We start from the raw sequence: 26,897 nt of genomic DNA, 5'->3' as shown, positions 1-26,897 counted from the left end.
TGACATCCAAAAGTCATTGAAATCATTTAGAAATCACATCAACAGGTTAAAAAAAAGCCTCAGGTCAAATATACATTTATCACAAATTAACTGTTTGACAAACACTTCGTGCTCCGAAGTCCCTATCTGAATCGACCGAGTCGCGAACAAGCTCCGAAGTGCCGATCTGAATCAACCGAGTCGCGAACAGGCTCCGAAGTGCCGATCTGAATCAACCGAGTCGCGAACAGGCTCCGAAGTCCCGATCTGAATCAACCGAGTCGCGAACAGGCTCCGAAGTGCCGATCTAAATCAACCGAGTCGCGAACAGGCTCCGAAGTGCCGATCTGAATCAACCGAGTCGCGAACAGGCTCCGAAGTGCCGATCTGAATCAACCGAGTCGCGAACAGGCTCCGAAGCGCCGATCTGAATCAACCGAGTCGCAAACATGCTCCGAAGTCCCGATCTGAATCAACCGAGTCGCGAACAGGCTCCGAAGTGCCGATCTAAATCAACCGAGTCGCGAACAGGCTCCGAAGCGCCGATCTGAATCAACCGAGTCGCAAACATGCTCCGAAGTCCCGATCTGAATCAACCGAGTCGCAAACATGCTCCGAAGTCCCGATCTGAATCAACCGAGTCGCGAACAGGCTCCGAAGTGCCGATCTAAATCAACCGAGTCGCGAACAGGCTCCGAAGCGCCGATCTGAATCAACCGAGTCGCAAACATGCTCCGAAGTCCCGATCTGAATCAACCGAGTCGCAAACATGCTCCGAAGTCCCGATCTGAATCAACCGAGTCGCGAACATGCTCCGAAGTCCCGATCTGAATCAACCGAGTCGCGAACAGGCTCCGAAGTCCCGATCTGAATCAACCGAGTCGCGAACAGGCTCCGAAGTGCCGACCTGAATCAACCGAGTCGCGAACAGGCTCCGAAGTCCCGATCTGAATCAACCGAGTCGCGAACAGGTAGATTGAGGGGGAATCACCTTTTTTTCTCTTTTTCATCAAACCGCAGTTTTTTGCAAGTCCATGCAATTTCATCGCATAAAATATCCCGCATAATCCATCGCATTTTTTAAGAAAACGTGGCGCAAAATCAAGTTTTTTTGCCGGCAACAATCACAAAAAAATCCGCGTTTTTCTGGAGGGACTGATATTGGCTATGACTGGATGGCAAATGCTAGCCCTCTCTCTCAGGCGACGTCCCACATGTCTCAGTCAGTCATACAGACATACAATAAATAAAATATGAGCCTTTATAGACATAGTGTTTAGTAGTACTTATTCAAACAACAAGATATTTATTTACCCTTCGCAAAACTTTGTTCAGCTCAGCTGTTGTATACTGTGCGGCTGCTGTTGAACTTCAGTTGATTCAATGAATATAGAGGGGGCGGAGTTATCAGCTTACTGACAGCTTGAGGATCGAATAAGATTTACACAAGCTCGTTTTAAGAACTTTCATTTGCGAAATATTTGTAAAACAGACAGACAGACAGACGCAAAGGGTGACCAATAGCATTGATTAAAAAAAATTAAAAAATAACACAACCACCACCAAAAAAAAGGGCTCTTCGGAGTGTAAGGGCAAAAAGGGCATGTGCTCAGCACAGGTTGAGCCCTACCTGTGCACGTGCCTGTTGCTTTCCGTAAAGCTCATGGATATGGGCCAAAAACACACAATGAAGTCTTGTTCATTCTGGTTTATTGTTAAAGTACACTGACAAAAATTTGAAGTAGAAGCAGTCTTCAAAATATGAATTAATATACTTAATTATTAGTAGTTGGATTTTATAATTTTATTTGAAGTATTAATGTAATGTAAAAGATTTAAATACATTTCATTTATTTAATTTATTACAAGCATTTAGTAACTGAATATGTTTTTGCATTTTTTAAATTTTAAGTTTTATTTTATTTAATTAATTAATATTATTATCTTACTATTTATTTTCAAGTATTAAAAATGATGCAACTGATTTTTTTTGCATTTTATTATTCTATTTATTTTAAATATTTTTATACAATTTAAAATATATACAATTGATTATTTATTTTCAAGTATATAGTAACTTATTTTTTATCTTATTATTGAAGTTTTATTTTATTTTTAATTATTATTAATTGTTTTTAATTAATCTTATTTATTTTCAAGTATATAGTAACTTTTTATAGTAATATATATATATATATATCAAAGTTTGTTTAATAAATATAATGTCAATAAAATTTTCATTTAAAAAATACTGAGACAAAGTTATTCTGAAAAGTAAAGATTCTGACAGCAGAAGAAGATCGATAATTCAATATATATATATATATATATATATATATATATATATATATATATATATATATATATATATATATATATATATATTGAATTATCGATCTTCTTCTGCTGTCAGAATCTTTACTTTTCAGAATAACTTTGTCTCAGTATTTTTTAAATGAAAATTTTATTGACATTATATTTATTAAACAAACTTTGATTAAGTAGCTGACTTGAATAAGTATCATCTTCCTTTATATATATTTGTGCCTTTTGCCACATTGTATCCCTAGAACATTGAATTTAGAATCTTTGTAAAAAATGATTTCCTGAACTTTTCCAATTTCATACAAACCCGTCCCTAAATGCCAAACTAGAACAAAACCTGTGAGAAGTGGTCAGTTTCCGGTCAGAAGAAGCTGCGGTGAGCAGATATTTCCTCATATTGAGAGTTTTTCCCTTGTCACCAGTGTCTGTCTTCACAGCAGCTGTGTTTGTTTACTGTCCGTGGAACCCAATATCTCTAATTACATGAGCTTCAGATTTTACCACCTTCATTTTTCCGTCAGTTTCCATTAATCCACCCACCTGCTCTCTCTTCTTTTCCTCCATAACTCTATTATCCGTCCACACACTAAGCCTTCAGATAGATAGTTTCTTACTCTCCGTTTTATTCACTTTTCTCTGTCCAGAAACTCCCTCTCGCCGCTTTTCCCACTTCCTCGTTTCCAGTAACACCAGTCTTGGATATCGCACAGATCTCTTGCCAATCTTTCATTATTTCTTCCTTTAATCTCTCTGGAAGTGTGAAAGTTTCTCCTATAATTCTGCTGAATCCCTGGAGTGTCAAACATTAGGAAAATAAAAGAGGACTGTTCTGTTATCGGAGAGACTCCCTCTGGATGCTTTCTGTTATCATATTATTTTAATGACTACTAGTTAAAAGATCTCACCAGTGGCTTTCAAGAAACAAAAAAAAATTCTGAATGTTAGAATAGGAGTGTTGTGATAATAATTACATTATAAGCGGCTAAATGTACCTGAAATATCTTGAAACTAAATACATTTACTTGGTTAAACAGATTTTACACTTGTCACAACAATACTTGTACAATTATTCAACACTTCTACATTTATAAAAAATATATATATATTTTTTTAGATCGAATGTTAACATTAGTTAGTGCACTGTGAACTAACATGAACAACATTTTTTATTAACTAACATGAAATGTTAATAAATGCTTTAAATAAAAGCTGTTCATTGTTAGTTAGCCTCTTAGATCTCAACTATAAAATCAGAAATGACTTAGAAAATAATTCATTTTAATTTTAGTTAGTATTTTAGTTTTTTTTTAATGTTTTTGTCATTTTTATTAGTTTTTGTTCATGTCTGTATATATATATATATATATATATATATATATATATATATATATATTTTTTTTTTTTTTTTTCTCAAATAATGATTTTTGCAATGTATTTGATTATATTGTAGTTAACTACTGTATAATAACCCTGAATTTGATGCGACCAGACAGGAACATTTTAATTAAATAACTTAGATCTGGGTCTGTTCTTCAAATAAAGCCATCATCTGGCATTTAATATTGACTACTTCTCTGAGGGTTTTGTGGTATTTTTTTGGTCCTTATTGAGGCTAACCGGTATGAATCGCCTTGTATGACAAGCTTTCAGTCATTAGTCTCGTTTTTTTAAGTATTAGGCCACAAGACCCGCTGACTTTGATCAATGATGCTGTGACGGCAAAGACTTAGAGAGAGTTTCCGAGAGTTTCGGGTCTTTTGATCGTCCGTTCAGAGAGACAGTTTTCCCCCAAACCCAATACAAGGCCCGACATCACATTTTCAGTCTGTCTCCGGTTCTCCTTCAGTCATCGTATATCCAGTCGACTCACGCAGAATCAAACCCCATTTCCCCTTTAATACATCTGCCATCTGCAAAACAAATTTCCTGTTTTGAGACCCAACAAGATCTGACAAAATGAGAAAGCCCTGCACACTGATGCCTCTGGAAGATAGCGGACGAGAGAGAGACAGAGGAGGGAATCCAACAACAAAAGCAGACAGAAGGAGCGGGTGTAGAGGGGCTTGTTAGCGGCGGAGGAAACATGTGACATCCTGGCCCTCGCTGTGCGTCTACACGGTCGAGAGGAGGTCGCTTCTCTCCATTCAGCTTGCATGAGGTCTTCATGGCTCAGCGCTGATGCTGCAGGGAACGTGGCCAACCACAGCGTGTTCGGTCCAGAACAGATGAGGCTGCAAAACACCACAAAAGATCCCTTTAATCACAAATCAGAATGCATCTAAAGATGATCTGTTTTTATCAGTGCATGCAGTCCCTGAGGATTCAAACCCATGACCTTGACACTGACTTACCAACAAGAACATCCCTGTTATGCTGAATTGAAGAAGACAGACGCTCAAAAGTTGATCTGAAGACCCTAGAATGAAACATTATGAACTTTTCATCTCATTATGAGCTGAATGATCATGACCTCGTACAACGACAGCAGCAACCGTACATCAGGATTATTCACAGATCCAGTCAATCTCAAACAGTGCACACACACACACACACACACACACACACACTATTTATATATATATATAAATTACTTGATATATTTGAAATTGATAATCCAGGAAAAATCACAGAAAACCAAATCTCCAATCGTTTGGAAATGGTTTAAACACTTCGCACAGCACTTTTTGCTTATTTTTTTACTCAATCTGAACGAAGTACTTCCATGTTTGCTTGTAACTAGCAATTTCTTCAATAGACCTCTGAATAACATTGCATCAGTTTATCAGAAATGTTAATGGATGCTTATCCCCGGTAACGTCTCGTAGCTCTCTCTATTTTCCCAGTCGTCCTGCTCTCATGAAACTTGGCCTTTTCCCGAAGCCTTAAGGGAGACATATAGTGATGGCATTTTAACATTTCTGGAATACGTAATGTGACACAGATCCTTCAGATTGACCCAAACGACCGGTCGCTCGTGACTGCTGGCACTTTATGAATAATTCTGAAGCCAATAAACAGATCTGTTGACAAGAGTGAGTTACTTACCGCGCTTAAAATTCATGGGCCGACGGGACAAACAAAACGGCACTTGGAGAGGGAGCAACGGTCCGAATACATCAATACAAATGATCCTCGGAGGAGCTGAGGGGAAAGCTGTCACCATCTGCAGCTGTGGAGAGATGTGATGACACGAGTCCAGGGACAAACGCTGGAAACATATCTGAGAGACAAGCAGTTAGGAGGCAATTAAAGGCTATAATGTAGTGATGCAACTCTTCAGAAATCATACTTGCAGTTAAGCATTTAGGCTACACACAGCCAGCGGACGACAGGGTGACATCTCACAGTAAGGTCAAAGGTCACACAGAAACAAAAACACATCTCAGAGGAGTTTAAGTGCCCTTGGGAAGACACGTGCACACACACACACACACACACACTTCTAGAGCCACTGGGAGAAATCCACTAATTAGATCTAAATGTCGAGAGCTTTTACAAGAGGAACAAAGTGATCTGTTTTCAGCGTAAATGAAGATGAGCATGTAAAAATCCTAACAATAGCAACACTGGATGTGTATATAAGGCCACGTCAAATTAGTGTCAGCAGCTTCCTGAAGTGTGGCGTGATGTCCTCCAATTAGAGCCAGTTTGAGCCTATTTCTTTTTATTATTTATCGTATAATTACCGTACATGCAGTTGTTCTGACTACATTTTATTCTTTTAAACAGCTGGCTCCACATTCATTTCTAATCAGTTTTAGACTTTTGACAAAAAATGTACAAAATCAAGACAAATGTTTTCCTACAGTAGGTGACTAACTAACGCTGATCATGTGGTCATGTACAGAGAATCAAATGTATTTGTTTCCACAGAGCTCGTCATTAAAAATTGTTATTCTGACTATAATTTTAAATAAAAACCTGTGTTACAATAGGTAAAGAAAAAACGAGTTTTCGGAGCCCATTATAGCTTCATGAAATGGCCACATGACTAAATAAATCCTTTTATTAGTTTGTGGATTTGCTTGAGCTAGAAAGAACTACTGAACATAAATAAAATGTGCAAAAGGATTTGGAAAAAATACCCTTAGAAAGAGCTACTGCATTACTGCATTCAAACTTCTAAACTGACTCAAATGATTTGAGAACCAGCTCCGAACTCAAGAACTTGTCGCGTCTTTTAAATGAAGACTCTGGATTCAAACTGTATGAACGTGTTCACTTTACTTTCTTTAGGCAACGTTAAACATACATAACTCACTGGCGCTTCCTCGTCGCCTTTCTCGTGACATCATCAACCTCTCGCCAACCTAGAACACCATAGCAACAACACCACATCTCCCCTTTCTAGAGATCAAAGGGTAGACTACCTTTGTCTCAACAGACCTTAGAGGATTATTCTGCCTCTTTTGCTGGAAGGTCTGCTCCTATCTAACTCTTAAACAAACCAAGTAATTATAACATTTGTCTTCCTATTTCGAACATTCTTTTTTTTTTTATTAAATGTACATTAAGTGGCAATGTATTTGTAACTATAATGCAGCAGTAAACCACACACTTGTTTACAGGTTCAACCTTGCAGGTTTCACGATCCGTCTCCCACACCTAGTTCTAGGTGTAGACACCACATCAGGAATGTCCTGCTCCTCTGATTCCTGAGTGACAGGGTGCGACTCAGTGATTGTGTCCGAGGACTGATCTTGTGTATCATTTTTATCATCCTTAGCTGACGCTTGCATAGGTACCAGATGGTAACGATTACGTCTCACAGTCCCATGTTGCGTATTCACAAGGTAAGACCGTGGAGCCAAGTGACTGGCCACAATCGTTCCTGATTCTTTAGCATCAGACACCCAGACTTCTTCCCCCGGCTGTAGTGTGCTGAGTTTTCTAGCTCTATGATGTTTATTGAAGCGCTCTGCATCTGCACTCTTTCTTTCCGTCTCCTTTCTGAAAATTGCATCAGTATCAGGAAGTGCTGGATCTAGCAATGATGAGAGTGTGGGCACAGTTGTTCGCAGCCTTCTTCCCATAAGAAGCTGTGCTGGGCTATACCCATTCTGCAAAGGAGTAGCACGATACGCTAGGAGAGCAAGGTAAGGGTCATCAGCTTTCTTGAAAAGAGCTTTTATTGTCTTGACTGCACGTTCAGCCTCTCCATTGCTCTGGGGGAACTTTGGGCTGCTAGTAACGTGGACAAATCCATAAGAAGCAGCAAAGGATGCAAATGAGTGCCCAGAGAATTGTGGCCCGTTGTCTGTAATTAGTGTCTCTGGAACTCCATGCCGTGCGAATATGGACTTCATGTGGACAATGACATCAGTAGACCTACTGGGTGATAACTGAGCAATCTCCACATACCTGGAATAGTAATCCACCACTAGCAGGTACGTCTTAGTTCCCAGCATGAATAAATCAGCTCCTAACCTTTGCCAGGGTCTGTCTGGAAACTGAGTGGGCATGAGTGGTTCTTTTGGGTTTTGTCTCTCCTTGAGGCATGTCCTGCAGTTGAGCACCAATTCCTTCAGCTGATTACTTAACCCTGGCCACCATACTGATTGTCTTGCCCGCTCTCTGCATTTTACAAGTCCTAAATGCCCCTCATGCAACTTGCTAAGGACATCATTTCTCATAGCGGCTGGAATGACCAACCTCGTACCTCTCAGCAACAGGTCGTCCTGCACAGTTAAGAGAGCCCGTTCTGCCCAGTAACGCTTCAGTATTGGATCTCTCCGGCTGTGCTCTGTCCACCCTTCAACACACAGTTTCATCACACTGGAGCATACCTTGTCATTCTTTAAGTCTTCTCTCAGCTGTCCCAGGTAGGTTGTGCTTGCTGGCAAATTCCCCATGATAGCGTCAACATAAATGTTAGTGTCCTCCCAAAACTCTCTCTCTTCATGAAGCTCACACTGCTTTACCGGAGCACGTGACAGAGTGTCAGCTACCCACAAATCCTTTCCTGGCACGTGAACAATGGAGTAGGAGTAACGCATCAGACGCATTTTGAACCTCTGGATACGAGGAGGGAGAGCATCCAGAGCTTGCGATCCTAAGAGACTCAGTAATGGCTTGTGGTCAGTTTCCAATGTGAAATGTTTGCCAATGACAAAGTCTTTGAATCTTTCGCATGCCCATGTGAGCCCCAAGGCTTCTTTCTCCACTTGCGCGTATCTCTGCTCAGTCTGAGAAAGAGATCTTGACGCATACGCTATCGGCTTCCAACCTTCTGGCCACCTTTGAAGTAGGACGGCTCCCAGTCCGTAGGACGAAGCATCCGCTGACACTTTACAGTCTCTGTCCGCGTCATAGATGGCAAGAACAGGGGGGGATGAAAGGACGTCTTTCAGAGCCTGGAACGCATTGGCTTGTTCAATGCCCCAAATCCAACAGTTCTTTTTCGACAGCAGGTCACGGAGAGCTTTGTCTTTATCCGCCAGTCGGGGAATAAACTTCCCAAGCTGATTTACCATCCCCAGGAAGCTCCGCAATTGACTCACATTTGAGGGCTCCGTCATGTCCCTGATGGCTGCTGTTTTCATGGGGTCTGGGCTAATGCCATCAGCAGAAATAATGTGCCCTAAAAAGTGTACTGTCCGCTTTGACAACTCACACTTCTCGACATTAAGGGTCATGCCTGCCTTTTGCATTTTCCTCAGTACTGCATGCAAACGGGTGTCATGTTCCTCCCTTGTTCTCCCCCACACCAGAACATCATCAATATGACACACCGTGCCTTCCAGTCCTTCAGTAACCTCTGTAGCCATTCTATTCTGGAAGTGCTCTGGCGCAGATGATATACCGAAGGGAAGCCGTTTGAAGAAGAAACGGCCAAATGGAGTTATGAACGTTGTGTAGCGTGCAGAATCCTCTGACAATGGTATCTGCCAGAATCCCATATTGGCATCTAACTTACTGAAGATCTGTGCTCCAGCAAGCATTCCTAATGTCTGTTCAACTGATGGCAGGATGTATTTTTCCCGGCGAACTGACTCATTTAACTTGGAGAGGTCTACACATATCCGAACAGCACCTGACTTCTTTGGGACCACCACCATGCCAGCACACCAGTCTGTTGGTTCCTCCACCCTGCTGATTACCCCCAAAATCTCCATACGGCTCAGCTCTTCTTTAACTTTACTCATTAAAGGTAACGGGATACGTCTTGGGGTTTTAAGAGAGAATGGAGAAGCCCCCGGTTTGAGCCTGATAACATATGGCTGTCGTACTTCCCCCAGACCGCTGCACAATTTTGGATAACTTGTCTTTAATATTTCCATATCAATGTTATCTAATCGTGCCACAAGCTCAAGCTTTGCAATAGCCGGTCTGCCCAGAAGTGCAGTGTGCAGATTTCTGATTATGTACACATCTTCCTCGGACTGTTTTTCACCTCTCTTCAACAGCAGACTAGCAACTCCCACAACATCTAAGGGATCTTGCCCTGGACCAAGTAATGGCCTCGTTGCATCCTTGAGGGTAGGTGGGTCTTTATTAAAAATCTCCTCAAACACCTCTACTGGAATGACAGTGACATCCGCGCCAGTATCAATCTTAAACGGCACACATTTGTGTCTAATGTTTAAGTTTACCATCCATGGTTCGCCAGTACCTGTGATGCTGCCAAGAAATATAGGGTCCCCCTCACACACTTCACGCACAGTTTTTGATGATGTGCACACCCGCTTGTAGTGCCCTTTTTTCCCACAGGAGTGACATTTTACGTCATTTGCTGGACAGTCACGTTTTGCGTGTGCTGGGGAGCTACCACACTTATGGCACTGGTTGCTATTCATCTTACTGGAGTGTACTATATGTGATTTCTGTTTAGGACCATTTCCTTTTTGGGGTCTCCCAACGTTATACTTTCCTTTGTACACTCTGTCGACAGAGCCCGCATCTGCAGCCACAGTGTCTGTCACACTTCTCAGCGCAGCTTGCTGTCGTTTCACCTCCTCACTTTGCCGCGCCATTGCTATTGCTTTTTCCAAGGTCAGCTCATGATCCAGCTGCATACGCTCAGACAGCCGTTTGTCAGCCAACCCCACGACGAGCCGGTCCCGAATTAGCTCATCATGTAATGCTAAATAATTGCAATGTTCAGCCAGAGCATACAAAGCTGTCACAAATGAATCAACAGTCTCATTTTCCTCCTGTTTACGCATATTGAAACGTGCCCGTTCGTAAATTACATTTCTTCTCCCAACGAAATGTGCATCAAAACCTGCTTTTACTGCGTCATACTTTGTTTTGTCAGCGTCTGCCAGTGGTAACCCACGGAGAATATCATCCGCCTCATCTCCCATGCAGTAAATGAAAGTATTCACCTGATTTTCATCCGAGTTTTCTTGCAGGTTGCTCGCCAATCGGAACCGTTCAAACCTCCGGATCCATTTTGCCCATTCTTGTGGTTTAGAGAAGTCGAACGGCTCAGGCGGCCGTATGCTGAAAGTAGCGCTCGGTCCCGCTGCTCTCGGCGCAGCGACCGCATTATCTCCGCCATCCATTTCAGCTCGCACGTTCTTCCCACGGCTCCGGGCTCCGCGAGCAAAACTCAATCAGGTAACACGTCAAACTACAGCACTTCTGACACCATGTCGCGTCTTTTAAATGAAGACTCTGGATTCAAACTGTATGAACGTGTTCACTTTACTTTCTTTAGGCAACGTTAAACATACATAACTCACTGGCGCTTCCTCGTCGCCTTTCTCGTGACATCATCAACCTCTCGCCAACCTAGAACACCATAGCAACAACACCACAGAACTGACTCAAATGAAATCACGCTCCGAACTCCCGAACTTATTCCAAATAATTCGCCATCCCCAAACTGACTCAAATGATTCGCGAATCCGCTTTGAACTCCCGAACTGATTCAAATGATTCGCGATCCCCAAACTGATTCAAATGATTCGCGAACCTGCTTTGAACTCCCGAACTGATTCAAATGATTTCGCGAACCCTATACGAACTCTCGAATTGATTCAAATGATCCGCGAAGCCGCTCCGAACACCCGAATTGATTCAAATGATTTGCGATCCCCAAACTGACTCAATGATTCGCGAACCCGCTCCGAACTCACGAACTGACTCAAATGATTCGCGAACCCGCTCCGAACTCTCGAATTGATTCAAATGATCCGCGAAGCAGCTCCGAACTCCCGAACTGATTCAAATGATTTGCGATCCCCAGACTGACTCAAATGATTCGCAAACCCGCTCCGAACTCCTAAACTGATTAAAATGATTCGCAAACCCTCTACGAACTCCCGAACTGACTCAAATGATTCGCGAACCCGCTCCGATTTCTCAAACTGACTAAAATGATCCGCAAAGCTGCTCTGAACTCCCGAACTGACTCAAATGATTCGCGATCCCGCTCCGAACTCCCAAACTGGTTCAAATGATGTGCGCTCCATACTCCGAACTAGGAAGAATTAGGAAGCGTGCATTGTGAAGAGCGTTCTGAAAAGCGGCAGTGAAGGATTAAAACCCATACTAAAACAGATGTCCAAATGAACGTACCGGTACGCTAAAAGCACGTTCTGGGCGCATGGAGAGGTGGTGGTACGCTCAAGAGCTATATTTGGAAGTGGCGGTACTGAGTACCCACTTAAAGCACTGTTTTTAATTATAAATGAAGAACGGTGAATCTCAGTAGATCAGTCCATTTAACATACAACATCTCCACAACTAGCTCCCAAAATAACTGTTATCACCAAAAAAGTGTTTAATATGTGTTTTGATTACATATCTTAAATTGTACTTAAATTACCCATATATACAATAAAACATAGTAATTTAGCACATTTAATTTCGGAGGTATTTTGTTGAGAAGTTAACAGGTCCTGAGTGAGTTCATCCAAACTGAAAATCTCCCAGCGGAATAAACCACAGCGCTAATGAATTCTCAGCAGTGTGCGGCAACATCACGCAACAGCGATGCACTGATTTATGATTCCTCGGACGCAATACTGTAGAAGAAGTGTCGGCATCAGGTGCTGAAGTGTGAACGAGAGCACTTAACGTAGATCAATGTGATAGAGTCATGTTTGGCTTTAGCGACGTCTTGCTGTAACACACTTCCCTTGTGAGAAACACTATCCAAATCTATACTCTATACTATACAAAGACTGGGTTTACTCCCTCATGGAGGCTGCTAAACAGCTTTTTTCATGTTCCTGATCACCATAGGGTACAAGGTGAGCATGTAACTAAACACAAACTGCACTGTTTTATAAACTTCTTATAAAGAAAAGCCCTTTAAGTGGTTTAAAGCATTGCCCTTGGATGACCAAATGTGCACTTTATTGATGATAGATACTGTTTGCAGACAGATGGATGAACCCTGAATCTAAATGAAGATTGCATGGATACTTTTTCAAGCCGTTTTCTTATAATGGAGAATCCATTAAATAAAGTGCACACTGCACTTTACATAACAGTCTAGTGCCACATTTACACAGCAAAGATGGCAGAGAAGCGCTAGGTGTCTTTACACAGACTGTCTAATGCTGCTCAGAGGTGGCTTAAATCCATGCATCAAGTTAAGGCTGCTTTGTGCCTTCACCAAATTCAGTGTAAAGACGTAAAAGCCTGATTTAATTAAGCCTGCTCTGAGCCACGTCAGCTTCTAGAATCAGTGCATACACTTGTATTTGTATCTGTGTAAATGCATAAAATACTCTGAGCAGCATCAAAAAGTCTATTAAATGCCACTTCCGTGCCACCGTTGCAGTGTAAATTTTGCTTTATATAGCAATTACAACTGTATACTTTGAGAATAGAGCTGAGATGGGTCTAAGCAGGTATAATTTAGTCTGGCTTTTATGCAGCATTGCACCTTTACACTGAATTCTGAGCACTAGCTGTGTAAAGATGCCATAAGTGTGTAAATTAAAAGATGCGAATGCCACATAATGTAACCAAACAACACAGATAATAGAACCAAAAAAAAAAAAAAGAAAGAAATAAAGAACAAAAATAGTCATTAATGGCTCTCTCACTATGACAACTAAATGATTAGATTCTGATATCTATATTCTAGATCTTTTATCATTCACATGCATGTATAAAAAGTCACCCCCAAATTAATTTTATCATTTACTCACCCTCATGTTGTTCTAAATACAAAAAAATATTTTAAAAAAAATTATATATATATATATATAGAAGAATGTTGGTAAACAAAATAGCTGGTAGCCATTGACTTCCATAGTATGTTTTCCATACTATGAAAGTCAATGGCTACCAGCAAACATTTTCATCATCTTTTGTGTTCAGCAGTAAAAAGAAACTCATACAGCGAGGTGAGGGTGAGAAAACAATGACTGTGACCCAAAAAGACTTTTTGGTGATTGTTTTAGTGCATTAATCCATTTTAAATGACCATAAACAAGTAAACACACACAAAACTTTCCAGACAGCCTCATCTGATCATGTCATTACATTTCCATTAAACTCCAGCAATCATGATACTGAGCTGAAGGTCATCGAACCCGTTTCTCAAGAGCACCTGTGTTTAGCCAAGAAAGAGCCAGTGACACACAAAACACATCATATTCCCCTTGATATCCACCCACCTTTACTGCTAATGGAAAGCTAATGAAAGGATGCGTCTGTACACAGTACAATATCATTTTAAACCTGAAATTGTTGACTACAAATAGCCATCTACTCAAGATCCATTGAGGACGAGAGCCAGCGACGTGTAATTTACTCGCATGGCTCTTTGTGGAGTGGCTGACCGGACCTCCTCCGCTTTAATCAGAGCTAGATGAGGAAGGCTAATTTCCTTCATCTCTTCAGAGGCGGCGTGTGTGTTGTTCAGAGCTGTTTACTCAGCAAATGAAATCGTAGCTTTAGCAGGCTGAGGTCAATAGTTCAGTGAAACACATTTAGTTCATCAAAGACGTGCAGTTCTCCGAGTGTTTACTCGCTTTTATCTTCAATGGAGATTGTAGCTTTATCTATGAGAGCATTTTGCATGAACCGTTCACCCAGAAATTATAGTTATTTTCATTTACTGACTCGTGTGGAGCACTTAAGGAGATGTGAGGATAATGATAGGCCAATGCTTTCAAGCAACAAAAATGAACAAACTATCATAATATATATAACTAATAAGTCTCTTCTGCTTGCTCATCAGTGCTACTGCTTACATTTGACCAAAAATACAATAAAAATAATAACAATGCAAAATATTATTACTATTTCAAATAACGGTTTGAACATATTTTAGAATGTTATTTATTTCAGTGATGCACAGCTGTATTTTCAGCATCATTCGTCCAGTCTTCAGTGTTACATTCTGTTCAGAAATCATTCTAACGTGATGTTTTGCTGCTCAAGAAAGGTTTCTGATTATTATTAAACAGTTGTGCTGCGCAATATTTTTGTGAAAATGGTGATACTTTTTTTTTCAGGATTATATTATGAATATTAAGTTCAAAAGAACAGCTTTTATTTGAAATATAATTTGTAACATTATAAATATCTACTTGCATACAGTTTGATTGAATTAAATTGGTCCTTTCTAAATAAAAATACTAATGACCTCAAATTTTTGAACTGTAGTAAGTTTGTGTGTGTAAATAATACTAAGATAAAATGAAACCGTTATGAAGAAAGTTTCTGAAACATTAAAGCTGAAACAGAAAGTTGTGAGAACCCCAGGACACAAACAATCTCATAACACGGTACTGTATTTTCATTTTCTCTGCGGTAAAGGTGGTAAGAATATTATCAATAATTGTGTGTGTGCAGAATCCTGCCTCCAGGACCAGAGCTCATGTTGAGATGAGGGGAAGTCTGTGGATCACCAACGCTGGGGCTCAACAAACACTGACAAAACACTCGAAATAAATAATGATAAATAATGAATTAACATCTCAAACACAAAGTTTCTGACTGAAAGAAAATAACAGAAATCATTAGATTCAGACACAAACTTTACAAAAATGTACATCAGAGACAAACTACACAACACAATCTTACTCAAGAACCCCCCCCCCCCCAAAAAAAAATAATATATATATATATATATAAAAAATATATATATTGTTAATTTAAAATGTTTATAAAAATAAAATATCTTACACATGAAATTATTAATTATAAAATAAAAATAATGGAAAAGTTACCATCAGTTTTTACACTAGGAAGCCAGGTTTTTTATTTTATTTTATTTTTAATCAGACTCCTAAAAATGTATAACCTTGTCGTGTTCCTTATTTGTAAGTCACTTTGGGTAAAGACTACTTTAAATAATAATAATAATAATAATAATAATAATAATAATAATAATAATAATAATAATAATAATAAAACATCATGTGGAATGGTAACATCAGAAGCCATTCCTTATTTGTAAGACTTTTTTAGTAAAAAATAATTGGTAAATGAAATGTAAATGAATCATGATGTAAACCCATCAGAATAAAAGCAATCATTCTGTTGTAAAGGTGAAATTGCACCAAGAGACTGGCAAGAAAATGACCCAATGATGGAGGTCAAATTTGAAAACTTTCAGTTTTTACCGTTTTCAACACTTTCATGATCTGTTGAAGAAATGTTTCATATGAATCCGCCGGTCCACATCCGAACACAACAACACGCTTCCCAAACAAAGAGGCATGAAAGCGAGTTTGCAGCATGCATGGCGAACTTACCCACAGGATATGAGAACCAGGAATGGTGCCCTACTTTATCTAAATGCCAGAAGGGGTTGGGTAACTGATTTTGATGGATGGGATGGCGATATATTATCTGAAGGAGGGGCCCGGCGGCTCGTGGCAAGAGATGGAGGTAGACAGGTGCAGAGGCTGGAAGATGCCACGTGCGTTTACAGATCCTGCCAGAACAGAGTCACACGGCTCGGCTTTTTTAATGCCATTTAGACAGCAGGCTGTTGGAGAAGAAGAGAGGGAGGGAGGCTGCTACAACAGCACAGAGGAAATGAACTGTTCCACATCAGTAAATATTGGAAGGGAGCATTTGGAGAATGCCAAAAGACGGCACAAAGCCAACGGTGCATTTTTATTCATGCCGCGTGACGGCTTAAGGGCATAAGCCAATATAATACATCTGCCATGATGATAAGACCGTCCTACATTATCATAATAATCAAAACTTATATTATTATCGGATAGACAGTGGAGGAGGAATTCACATTCACCTCTAATGTTCTGAAAGGTGCGTCATGCACCGGTGAAAGTCAATCCCAATTTACACTGCCAAAAATATTCAACGCGTTATAATCTGAATGCAATGTGAGTGATAAACACAGCCATGCAAAACTGCCAGCATGCTGGGGTGTTATGAACAGTTTACAGGGTGTTGCTTGGTGTGTATTATCTGAAATGAGTCCAGTGATATTTAGGTCTCTAGATATGGCCTTATTTATCATGCATCTGTGGGATTTATAGCTGGTTTATCTTCAAGCAGATGAAAATCACACTTAACAGCACTGCTCAATTAAAAAAATAAGTATTCCAAATAAACGAGAGACCAGTGATTCTTTCATTACGAATGTACATTGTATTTTGCATACGTGTTACTGTCCTAATTAATGATGAAACATAATCATCAATTCAAACAATAACAGTACATACCATTTCTTTAACATTTTCTATATATACACATTTCGTCTAGAAACCGTTTGTTGACATGTAAAGATCCTAAAATAAACTTTAGTTAGTTTCGTGTACAGATAATAGTCCTCCCTGTTTCTTCACCGGTTGGTGGTTTGGCAATGCGGAGGAAATGAAGGCAAACACTTCCTGTTCTCCCGCCGAGTCTCAGATGTTTTGTGCTTTGGCTGCGTGCAAGAAAAGAGTGAAACGATCCAAAAAAAAAAACAAGAAAAGCAAGCCACAAATGTCATTTCAGTCCAGTTCGAGAGGCCCATGATTACAGGTCTTATGGTGGATGGAGACCCAAACCAAACGCCATCAATTCTTCACACATCTCACATAAATATACTCCTCTGTGTTTGATTCGGGTCTTATAATAAACCTACCAGATGTCGAGTTAAACTTGTGCAGATGTGAGTTATAATCAGGCTCAGACAGAATCTGCCTCACAGTTTTTAATGTCAAGATCTGGATATTTTATCTATCACAAATTGATGTGATAGAGGCAGGTGGATGAAGGAGGGGACTTGTTTGCAGTGAATATATATATATATATATATATATATCTTGCATTAGGTTTCATTGTCTTTCCCAGTTGCCTTTTGTTTTTTCTTGTTTTATGCATAAACCTCACTCAATGCATTTGGATTTTTGCTTGAAACATGATTTAAAAACCTTCCAATTTCATGCTACCTTCCTAAAAAACACATTCTGTCCAGGCCTGGTGATAACTGACCCCTCGCCTGTGTTGCCGTGTCCCATATCATCAGACAAGCGCACGCTCCTTTCTAATGCAAGTCTATAGAGGATCTGTCTGAATAACGATAAATGCATTTTTCAAATCTTTAAATAAACCTCGAGTAATAATTTAAAATGTCACCCTCATTCCCAAATTAACATGTAAGATGTCAGCCAGAATTGTCAAAAATAACTTAAATTTTTAGTATTTTTGGCTGGTTTAAAAGTAAAATCTAAAAGTATCTGAAAATCAACAAGATTAGTCTACTTGAGAGGCAACACTGCATACAATATTGAGTAAGATAAGTTTTTTTTTAGACTGATTTTTCCATTTGTTTTCAGCTTGTTTATACTTAAAACAAGTTAAAAATATGCAGGGCATTAAAGGTTAGGCAAGTTTATTTATATAGCACATTTCGTACACAATGGTAATTCAAAGTGCTTTACAAAATGCACTTGTATTAAAGATTTAATCTCTAAAAACAAATCCTAATAACTTATGCATTGCTGATTCTCTAGTAAATGCATCTGGTTTCAAAGATGTTTCAAATATTTACATTTTAGATGTCTGTACCGGAAAACAAGTCCTTATTATTGTTATTCTTGCAGTGTAATATGGCTCCAATACAAATGCAAATAAATTTTATTTATTTAGAGACTGCAAAAATTTTATTTATTTATCAAATTGATTATTTAATAGTATTTTTATCCTGTTTTCCAGTACAAACATTATTTTTTTTTTAATGATACATTTACATGAGACTCAAAATGGCATAAGATATTAAGTCTTGTTTTCTGAAAGAAAGGACTCAAAATAAGTGCATTTTATAATGAAAATTGAAAAAAAAGAAAGAAAAAACTGCCAATGAGCTTGTTTTCGCTTTGAATTCTCCTTGTTTTAAGGATAAATTCACTTAATTGTTCAATTTTTCAGAAAACAAGACTCAACATCACGAGTCATTTTGCTGGCAATCTTGAATTAAATGTTTAGATAGTTGTACTGTAAAACAAGGAAAAATACTTGCAGTGCATGCCTGTGCATATTGATTCAGATCATATAGTTTCTGCAGTGTAACTAGCTGTGTTCACTTACACTAATGTGATCAGCTGGGATTGTTTTTCTCTTTTCAGTGACTGCGAGAAGCATTGGCAGCCTCTGTTCACAGTCTCTGCCTTTTTTAATCACGTTACTGAGTAATTTATCAGTTTCGGGTCCAAAACGGCAGATAAAAGATCCTCTGTAATGTCACGCTTCATTCCAGCCCACATATGAATACCATCCAATCCATTTCTACACTTCCTGAGCACATTTTACTAACAATTGCACTGAGATCTGCAGGGACGTGCTTGTCTGAGTGAGCAACAGTAACTAAGGAGGCTGAGACTGATCGAACTGAGGTCACATGAGGTTTTAGTTCTTGTTCAACAACTTTGTCTCCTCTACAAAGTGCTTCAGAACGGAGATGATGAAATAGTGATACGACTGAGTGAACCATCATCACATGGATTACTGAAACCAGACAGTGTGATTTTACATTATTGCTCAAAGAAAGAGGAATGAAAGTTATGCAAACATTAAAACGGTGGCAACGCAAAAAACAAGTGAACTCTGTTAGATAAAAAGGAATTATGTAAAAAAGTTCAATCCGAATGGCCACAGAGCATTAAGGCTAGAGCCACGACACACACACACACATTAAGGACAGCTCTGTCAGGTGCGCTATATTACACGAAGGCTTGTTTGCGCCCGACAGAAAAGATTCGCTTCTACATTCCGAGACGGTGTCAGAAAGTGAGCGCAGCTTCGGTCTCAGCAATGCTAATCCTGGCCGTGTTGTGAAAGTGGGTGTCCGGTGTGCAGGAGACGGTGGAGTCGTGTTCGCCTGTGTCAGCGTCAGCCGCTCTGAATGTACTTCTTAATAACCACACAGCCGTGTCTGAAGAGCGGGCAGGGCATGCTCTGCTGCAGCGTCCACACGTTTGTACAGGGGTCAAAGGCCTCCATGGTTCCCAGAGCTGGACCCTCGCTGCTCACGATGCCACCGGTCACGTAGATCTTCCCATCCAGGACCACCGCACTGGAAAAAAGAAGTTATTTCGGAACAAGATTAGTTCCTTTTTTTTTAACCGCCGATTTTCAGTTTTTGAAAAAACAAGAACACATACCACCTAGAACCTATAATAAAGTGAAATAAAATACCACTAAAACATACTACTACTAATAATAATAAAAACAAAAAAAGAAAGATTATTAAACTAAACCTTTTTTTAAATAAAAATGCTAATAATAATAAAAATATTAAATATAAAATTAAAAAACAATAATAAGATATCAGACAACCCTGAGCCTATTATTAATTGTTATTATTAAAAACAAAGAAAGATAAAACGGCAGAAAAAAATAATAATTAAAACAAATAAAAGTGATAATGACAACAAAATTAATAATAATATATATTAGAAAAAACAATAACAACAACTATACAGTGGCACAGTAAAACAGTGATTTTATTCTTAACTAAAATTAAATCAATACATTTTTTTTACTTGAAATAAAATAAACATTAACTGAACATTAACTAAAAAAAAACTTTAAATTATTTTATTTCAGCTTTTCATTTACATTAACTGAAAGTACTAAAATACTAAAATTGAATAAACTAAAACGAATGAATAAAAAATGATAAAAATTACAGACATATAAAAATGAAAATGTATTAAAAAAAAACAACAAAAAAAAACAACAAAACTACTAAAACTTTAAAGTGAGAATTTTTTTTTAATTATATTCAAAAATATAACATATTATCAATAAGAAACTGCCTACACCTAAGTAGATTTTATACACTATAAGCTAACCCAAAACTGCTATATCTTCTAAAGCTGAGGGCTTTAAGTCTTGGCCTGTCATTCTCCTCTTAATGCAAAACCTTGTTCGCTGGTTCAGTTTCTGATTGGACCGAACACAGTGCTAAAATACTTTGGCAATGTTGGAGTTGTGAATTGGCACCAGACTGTGTAATCCTCTCAGATTCTCGCCCCTAGTTATTCGAGAACAAATTTCTGGATTTTGAACCACATATACTGTACATAAGTGTGATGATAAAGATTATGTTCCCATTTGCCATCTTACATAAAGGCTCGGTATTGTAAAACTGTCTAACTGATGGATGAGACGAATCATCTACCTCCTAATCTTCTCTTTGGGCCGTATTCATTTCAAGCCCTTGACAGGCTTCAAAATGTTAATGCAGAAACTCATGCGAGTATGACTGTAACTGACGTGTCGTTTCGGGAAAACATATTTGTATCACAAATACACAGTGGAAGCACAAAAGGTGTCTGTGTGTGTTTTGGGAGGACCTGATGCTCTAGTGATTGTTTGGCAGCTCATTCATGCTTCATCTGCTGCTGAGCTAATTGCTGCCTCTGCTGCGAATACCAATCAGCGTTGAAAGCAAATCGGGCCCAAAGCACGACCCTGGGGGACACCGAATAAAATCTAAGGAGCGAGCAGGGGAGGCTTTGTGCAAACTGGAACACATCGCTTTGACAATGTGCTTTTCCCAGCTTGATCCATCTGCATTCACTTGATGATGGTTGTTAATGCTCATTATGTTCATTAACATTACGTAATGGTAGCAGTTATGGGGCGAGAATTGCATTTTTTGGGTTATTTGAAAACGACTGCAACACATTTACATGCATTTGTCACTAAATTAATAAGGACAATAACAATAAAGATAACTTAGTCAAAGCACTAAAAACTAAAAAAACAAATGCATTTTAGACAGCTGGAGTGGAAGCCTGTGGTGTACTATATATATATATATATATATATATATATATATATATATATATATAAGCGTTAAGTACGTTTTTTGACTAACTAAAGCATCTAAAAGTGTCAAATCTTGACTATAAATACTTGATTTGAAGAATATGTAAGTGTTCACATGAAGTAGCCTCAACAAGACACATGATTTGAGGTATAATTCATGTCTATAATGCAATATAAACTGAGTAACTATATATTTTCCAGTTTATGGGACCTTTTGAGTTGTAATTACTGAGAAATGATGAAACTATGTATGCTTTAAATCACATGACTTGGTGAGTTTGATACAAGCTCCGAACCAGTGATTTGAACGCAAAAGTTTCATACATTTTTCAAAGCTTCAATTAAGCAATATTTCACTCTATTAGCATTTTGCATTTAGTGTACAAATTCAAATTCTCAAAACAGAGTGGTATTACTTAGGAAGTAATACTGATGCACCAGTACAGCAAACCTATACTCCTATATATATAGCTGTATTTATACAATCATGAATGGTTTAAGTAGTCACCACTAACTAGCTTTCTGACAGCTCTTCTTCTTCTTCTTCCATAGCCTAATGCTGGTCTTACCTGCAGAACTGTCTGGAGTGGTTCATGTTGGGTCCTGCTTTGATGTTTCCCTTGTCGGGGTCGTATATGGTGGTGGCTCTGGCATACGCTCCTCCGAGGATGAAGATATATCCATTCAGAGTCACCGCAGGGGCGTATTTGTTATCTGAACAATGGGAGAATAAAACACAAGTCACCAATTTTGGGGGTTGGAAGTCAAAACCAAATGTAAAAACACAATAAAATCAGTCCGTAAGTGAATGAATTGCATTTTGGATTGCAATCTTGCAATCAAGAATAATGTGCACAGATGAATCATTCAGAGTAAGACCAGGAAGACGTATTAAAGTACATTAGGTCAATTGGCTTCATGCTGACTTCAGATAAATGTCTTGTTAAAGCATCACACCTCATCTTATAAACAAGATAACAAACCCCATTTTACAGCAGAGATGTAAACAGTAAGCATATTACGTTTCATTTATTGAGAAAGCCAAGCAACAGCTTATTAATTTCAACAATATATGAGTCTAACAGTAACAGCTGAGGTCATTCTGTTGACTGTCCAATTGTAAATCAATAGCCCTGTTCCAGCACATTATGTTGGCATGAATGTGGTTAACTTCTTTGATTTGAGTAATCAAGCAGGGGAAAACACATAAATAATTGATGAGTGGCAAATAATTGAATTGAATTCACATTCAACCCAGCAGCTGTGACTTCAACCTCAGCCGCTGAAGAGAGACGCGAGAACATTGAGCTAATTAAATCTTGAGCCTTTTCAGATTTGGAGTGAGACCTCCTGGGAAGAACAGATATTACAGATAATGTAAAAAACTAAGAAAGAGGAGGAAAGATGAATAAATAATGGTCAGAAATAGAAGCGTGCATGCTGTCCATGTGCAATGGGCAATACTGAACACCAAACAAGATAAATATTTGATCTCACTTAATCTATCAAAGTTAAGCGATGCTCTAATCACAAGATAAATACAAGATCACCACCACAGTCCATTGGTACTGAGACATATTTAAGAACTGAGACATATTTCACCACACAATAAATTAATTAATAAAACAATTATATATATATAATATTTATTCATTTATTGTTTATATTTATGTATATGTTTTGATTTTGTGTGTGGCTTCAATCTGTATTACAATAAATGAATAAATAATCTTTATTTAATCTTTAATTATAAATATTTAATAATGCATTATTGTGATGCAAAAATTTCTAAATTATGCAATACAAGCAAAACCATAGAAATAAATATTATTTAAATTATAATTTTTGTACTATTTAAAACATTTTAAAACATTTAAATTAAATTTAACAATATTTACATTATCTGCATAAAAAAAACTCATTGTTATGCATAAAGAGAGAAATAGAAACAATTTTTATTTAAATGTAAATATAAACAAAATATATTAATTGAATTAAATAACATTTTCATTATTGTAATGATATATACACACACACACACACACACATTATAGCAAGCACTTTTTTTTCTGAAATGAATCACGATTAATCGCACCTAACATTAAAGTTTTTAAATATACTTCTATATTGCAATAATTTCACATTCAATCTTAAGAAACAATATAAAGACAGTCTATTATTTACATTTGTTTAATGGCATCTTTTGGACTGAAGGCAAGTATTTCTTAGTATTCTATACCAAATTATTTCTATGGTATTTCACATATAGTAACATTTCCGTTTTAATAGAACTACAAACAAAATAAATGAATGCGATTTTTAATATTGTAATGCACAAAATATGATTTATTATTTACATAATTTCTGTATTATTTAAATTAATTTCCTGGGTTTATTGCGGTTTAGTTGACAGTGTTTGTGGTCTGTAAGTAAATAACCACTGGAGATAGTTTAGACTCTTCCCTTAGAACAAACAAACAAACAACAACAAAATTAAAAACAGTGAAATGTGACCTAGTTGTTTTCACCTTCTGCCTCTCTGGAGTTGTTTTCTGAACTTTCTTTGCAGTGTTTCTCGAGGGAATCTCCGTCTGGGATCAGTTCTCTGCTTGACCGCACATGTTTGAGGATGATTTGGAGTGAATCTGAAGTGTCAATCATCCTCGCTCATGTGGCACAACTACTAAACGGGGCTCTTGAAGGAATATCGCACACAAACAGCAGCAGTTAAAGTTTCACACTTCCATAAATGTGGCTATAACACCAAAGCCCTTCGTCTCCCCGATGCGTTCCATGTCTACGGGCGGCTCTTCTCCACGGCCGCTTTATTTACATGTTAAACACCGAACACAATACAGTACAGCAGGAGCCCGAGCCTGTCCCACTGCGTTTCTGGCCTGTCAAACACAGTCAGTGTGCCAGCGGGAGGAAGGTGTTGTCATTCACAGACGCTTGACAATACTGTTCCCTGCCGATAAGACGGACAGAGATGAATAACTGCGAAAGGGAACATTAGGAAGATCACTGACAATTCTCTTACTGCTGACTGACCCAATCAAACTACTCCACGGCAGATCTTATCGTTTTTCAGTGCTCAATGTGTCACCAACAATGCTATAAATACTATACTGAACAAGAATTTAGGTCTAATTTTCTGGTTAAAATATCTAAAAAGGATGGTCAGAAGCAACACTTGCATTCATGCTTAAGACTTGCATCTTTACCACAAGAGAATTCGCGCATTTCTTAAATTTTGAAGTATACTGTAAAAGTTTAAAACAAGTGTTTTAAAAATCTGCAAGTGCAAAAGACAAAATACTCTTATATTGCAATGCAATCTACAAAAATGTACTATTACGTGCAATGTTGCTTCTCAACTAAATTGATCTTGTCGCAACATTAGTTTGTTTTTGGACACTTTAACTGGATAAAAAGTACACACACAAAAAAAGACCAATTAAAACTTAAGTAGTTGTTTTTGCAGTGCACCAGAGAATTTTATCAGTCATTGTGTATTTCAGGCAAATGTTAATGCACTTAAATTTTGTAAATACTTTAATGCATTTATTTGAACAAAAACACTGTGAAAAGAGTAATATTTTTTAAAACTTATTAGCACTTGTTTAGCATCATTACTTCAGTCTTCAGTATCAAACGATCCTTCAGAAATCATTCTAATATGCTGAATATTTCGTAATTTTATCAACGATGAAAACGGTTTCATACTTTTGTGGAAACTGTGATTATTTGATACAGTTCAAAACAATATTGAAATACACATTGTTTCATTATAAATGTCTTTACTGTCACCTTTCATTACTTTAATGCATCCTTCCTGAATAAAAGCATTAAATCAATCACATAAACCTAAACCGTGATCAGTTTTTATTGGGTTTGAGCCTGCAACCTTTACCTCCCCACATCTTTCAGCCGTTAGTCTCCACTGACCTACACTGCAATTACACGGCCATTTTATTATGCTACACAGTCATTTTAGTTCCTCTACCACTGTTGACCGTTTCCATGGCTTTATCGATCGTGTCTGAAGTCAAATAACAAGACAATGAAGACTGAGGTGCTTTGTATTTGAGCCTTTGCTGGTTCTTACACAAACACGGCTGCAATAAACATATGATCCCTGGGCCACAATGTCCACAGCGACATCAGAATCAATAAGCGCCTCACGGTCCGGAGCAACATCGAAATCAATAAGCGCTCGAGCTGAGATGACGTTACCGGCTGAAACCCTCAAGAGTTCATTATCCACCAGCAACACTTGACATCACCAATGACCTTTCCAGATCGCACACAATAATACAAATATCATGTTCTTTTCACATGCAGCTGGCCTTTGGAGATGATGTCCGCCGGCGTCTCTGAGCTTTGAGTCACCGGCTCTAAACGCTCATCATCTACTTGGCTGTTCGACCATGTTTGTGAGTGAATGTTTGCGTCATATCTCACTCTCGCTGCAATGAACGGCATAACTGCTAGGGCTGTGCAAAAAATCGAATGGGATTTTCATGCGCATCTCATCAGTAAAGACGCTCCTGTAATTAGAAGTGCGTCTCCAGCATGTGCGTTTAGATCAGGGTTGCCAGGTTTTCACAACAAATCCTGCCCAGTTGCTTCTCAAAACTAGCCCAAGCACGTTTCCAGGAGGTTCCCCGATAAAAATTGCTTCCCGGGATTAAAATATATGTTTTTTGGCAGGGTTGCCTTGGTAAAATTAGCATTTTAGGGGCTAAATATCACGTTATTGGTATTGTCACTTCGACCCGCGGACATGAAAAACAACAACGCAGACTTGGCAACACTGGTCGGCATTTACCGTATTTTCCGGACTAAAATTCACACTTTTTTTCATAGTTTGGCTGGTCCTGCGACTTATAGTCAGGTGCGACTTTTTTATCAAAATTAATTTGACATGAACCGAGAGAAATAAACCAAGAGAAATAAACCAAAACCAACTATAAGTCGCATTTATTTAGAACCAAGAGAAAACATTACCGTCTCCAGCCACAAGAGGGTGCTCTATGTCTTCAATTTAGACTACAGGAGCACTGAGCAGCATAGAGCGCCCTCTTGTGGCTGGAGACGGTAATGTTTTCTCTTGGTTCTAAATAAATGCGACTTATAGTCTGAAAAATACAGTACTACACAGAGCCGTAATTCACTGACAATCTACACTAAATCGATTTTAAAATCGCAGGCGATTCTTTGTTAATTTTGTGTTAGTTTGTCGGTAGACTACGGCTTTGTGTAGTAAATGCCGCTCCACCTGAACCAGTGTTGCCAAGTCTGCGGTTGTTTTTCATGTCTGCGGATTGAAGCGACCTCAATACCAATAACGTTATATTTAGCCCCTAAAATGCGAATTT

At 38.4% G+C, this 26,897-nt stretch overlaps 1 protein-coding gene across 3 annotated transcripts in view; it reads right to left on the bottom strand.

Moving 5' to 3' along the window:
- Window positions 1-18,437: 18,437 nt before the first annotated feature.
- Window positions 18,438-26,897, bottom strand: part of LOC113060823 (kelch-like protein 29) — a 124,148-nt gene continuing 115,688 nt past the window's right edge. For all 3 annotated transcript variants that reach the window (XM_026230027.1, XM_026230028.1, XM_026230029.1), the window contains 2 exons: window positions 22,086-22,230; window positions 18,438-19,753 (listed from right to left, as the gene is read on the bottom strand). In XM_026230027.1, the coding sequence (XP_026085812.1) occupies window positions 19,570-19,753; window positions 22,086-22,230 (329 nt within the window). In that variant the 3' untranslated portion in view covers window positions 18,438-19,569. The remainder of the gene's footprint in view (window positions 19,754-22,085; window positions 22,231-26,897) is intronic.

This window comes from Carassius auratus, chromosome 42 (genome assembly GCF_003368295.1).
Source record: "Carassius auratus strain Wakin chromosome 42, ASM336829v1, whole genome shotgun sequence".
Classification (NCBI taxonomy): Eukaryota; Metazoa; Chordata; class Actinopteri; order Cypriniformes; family Cyprinidae; genus Carassius; species Carassius auratus.
Note: the sequence above shows the minus strand (reverse complement) of the source record. Positions and strands in the feature narration are given on the sequence as shown.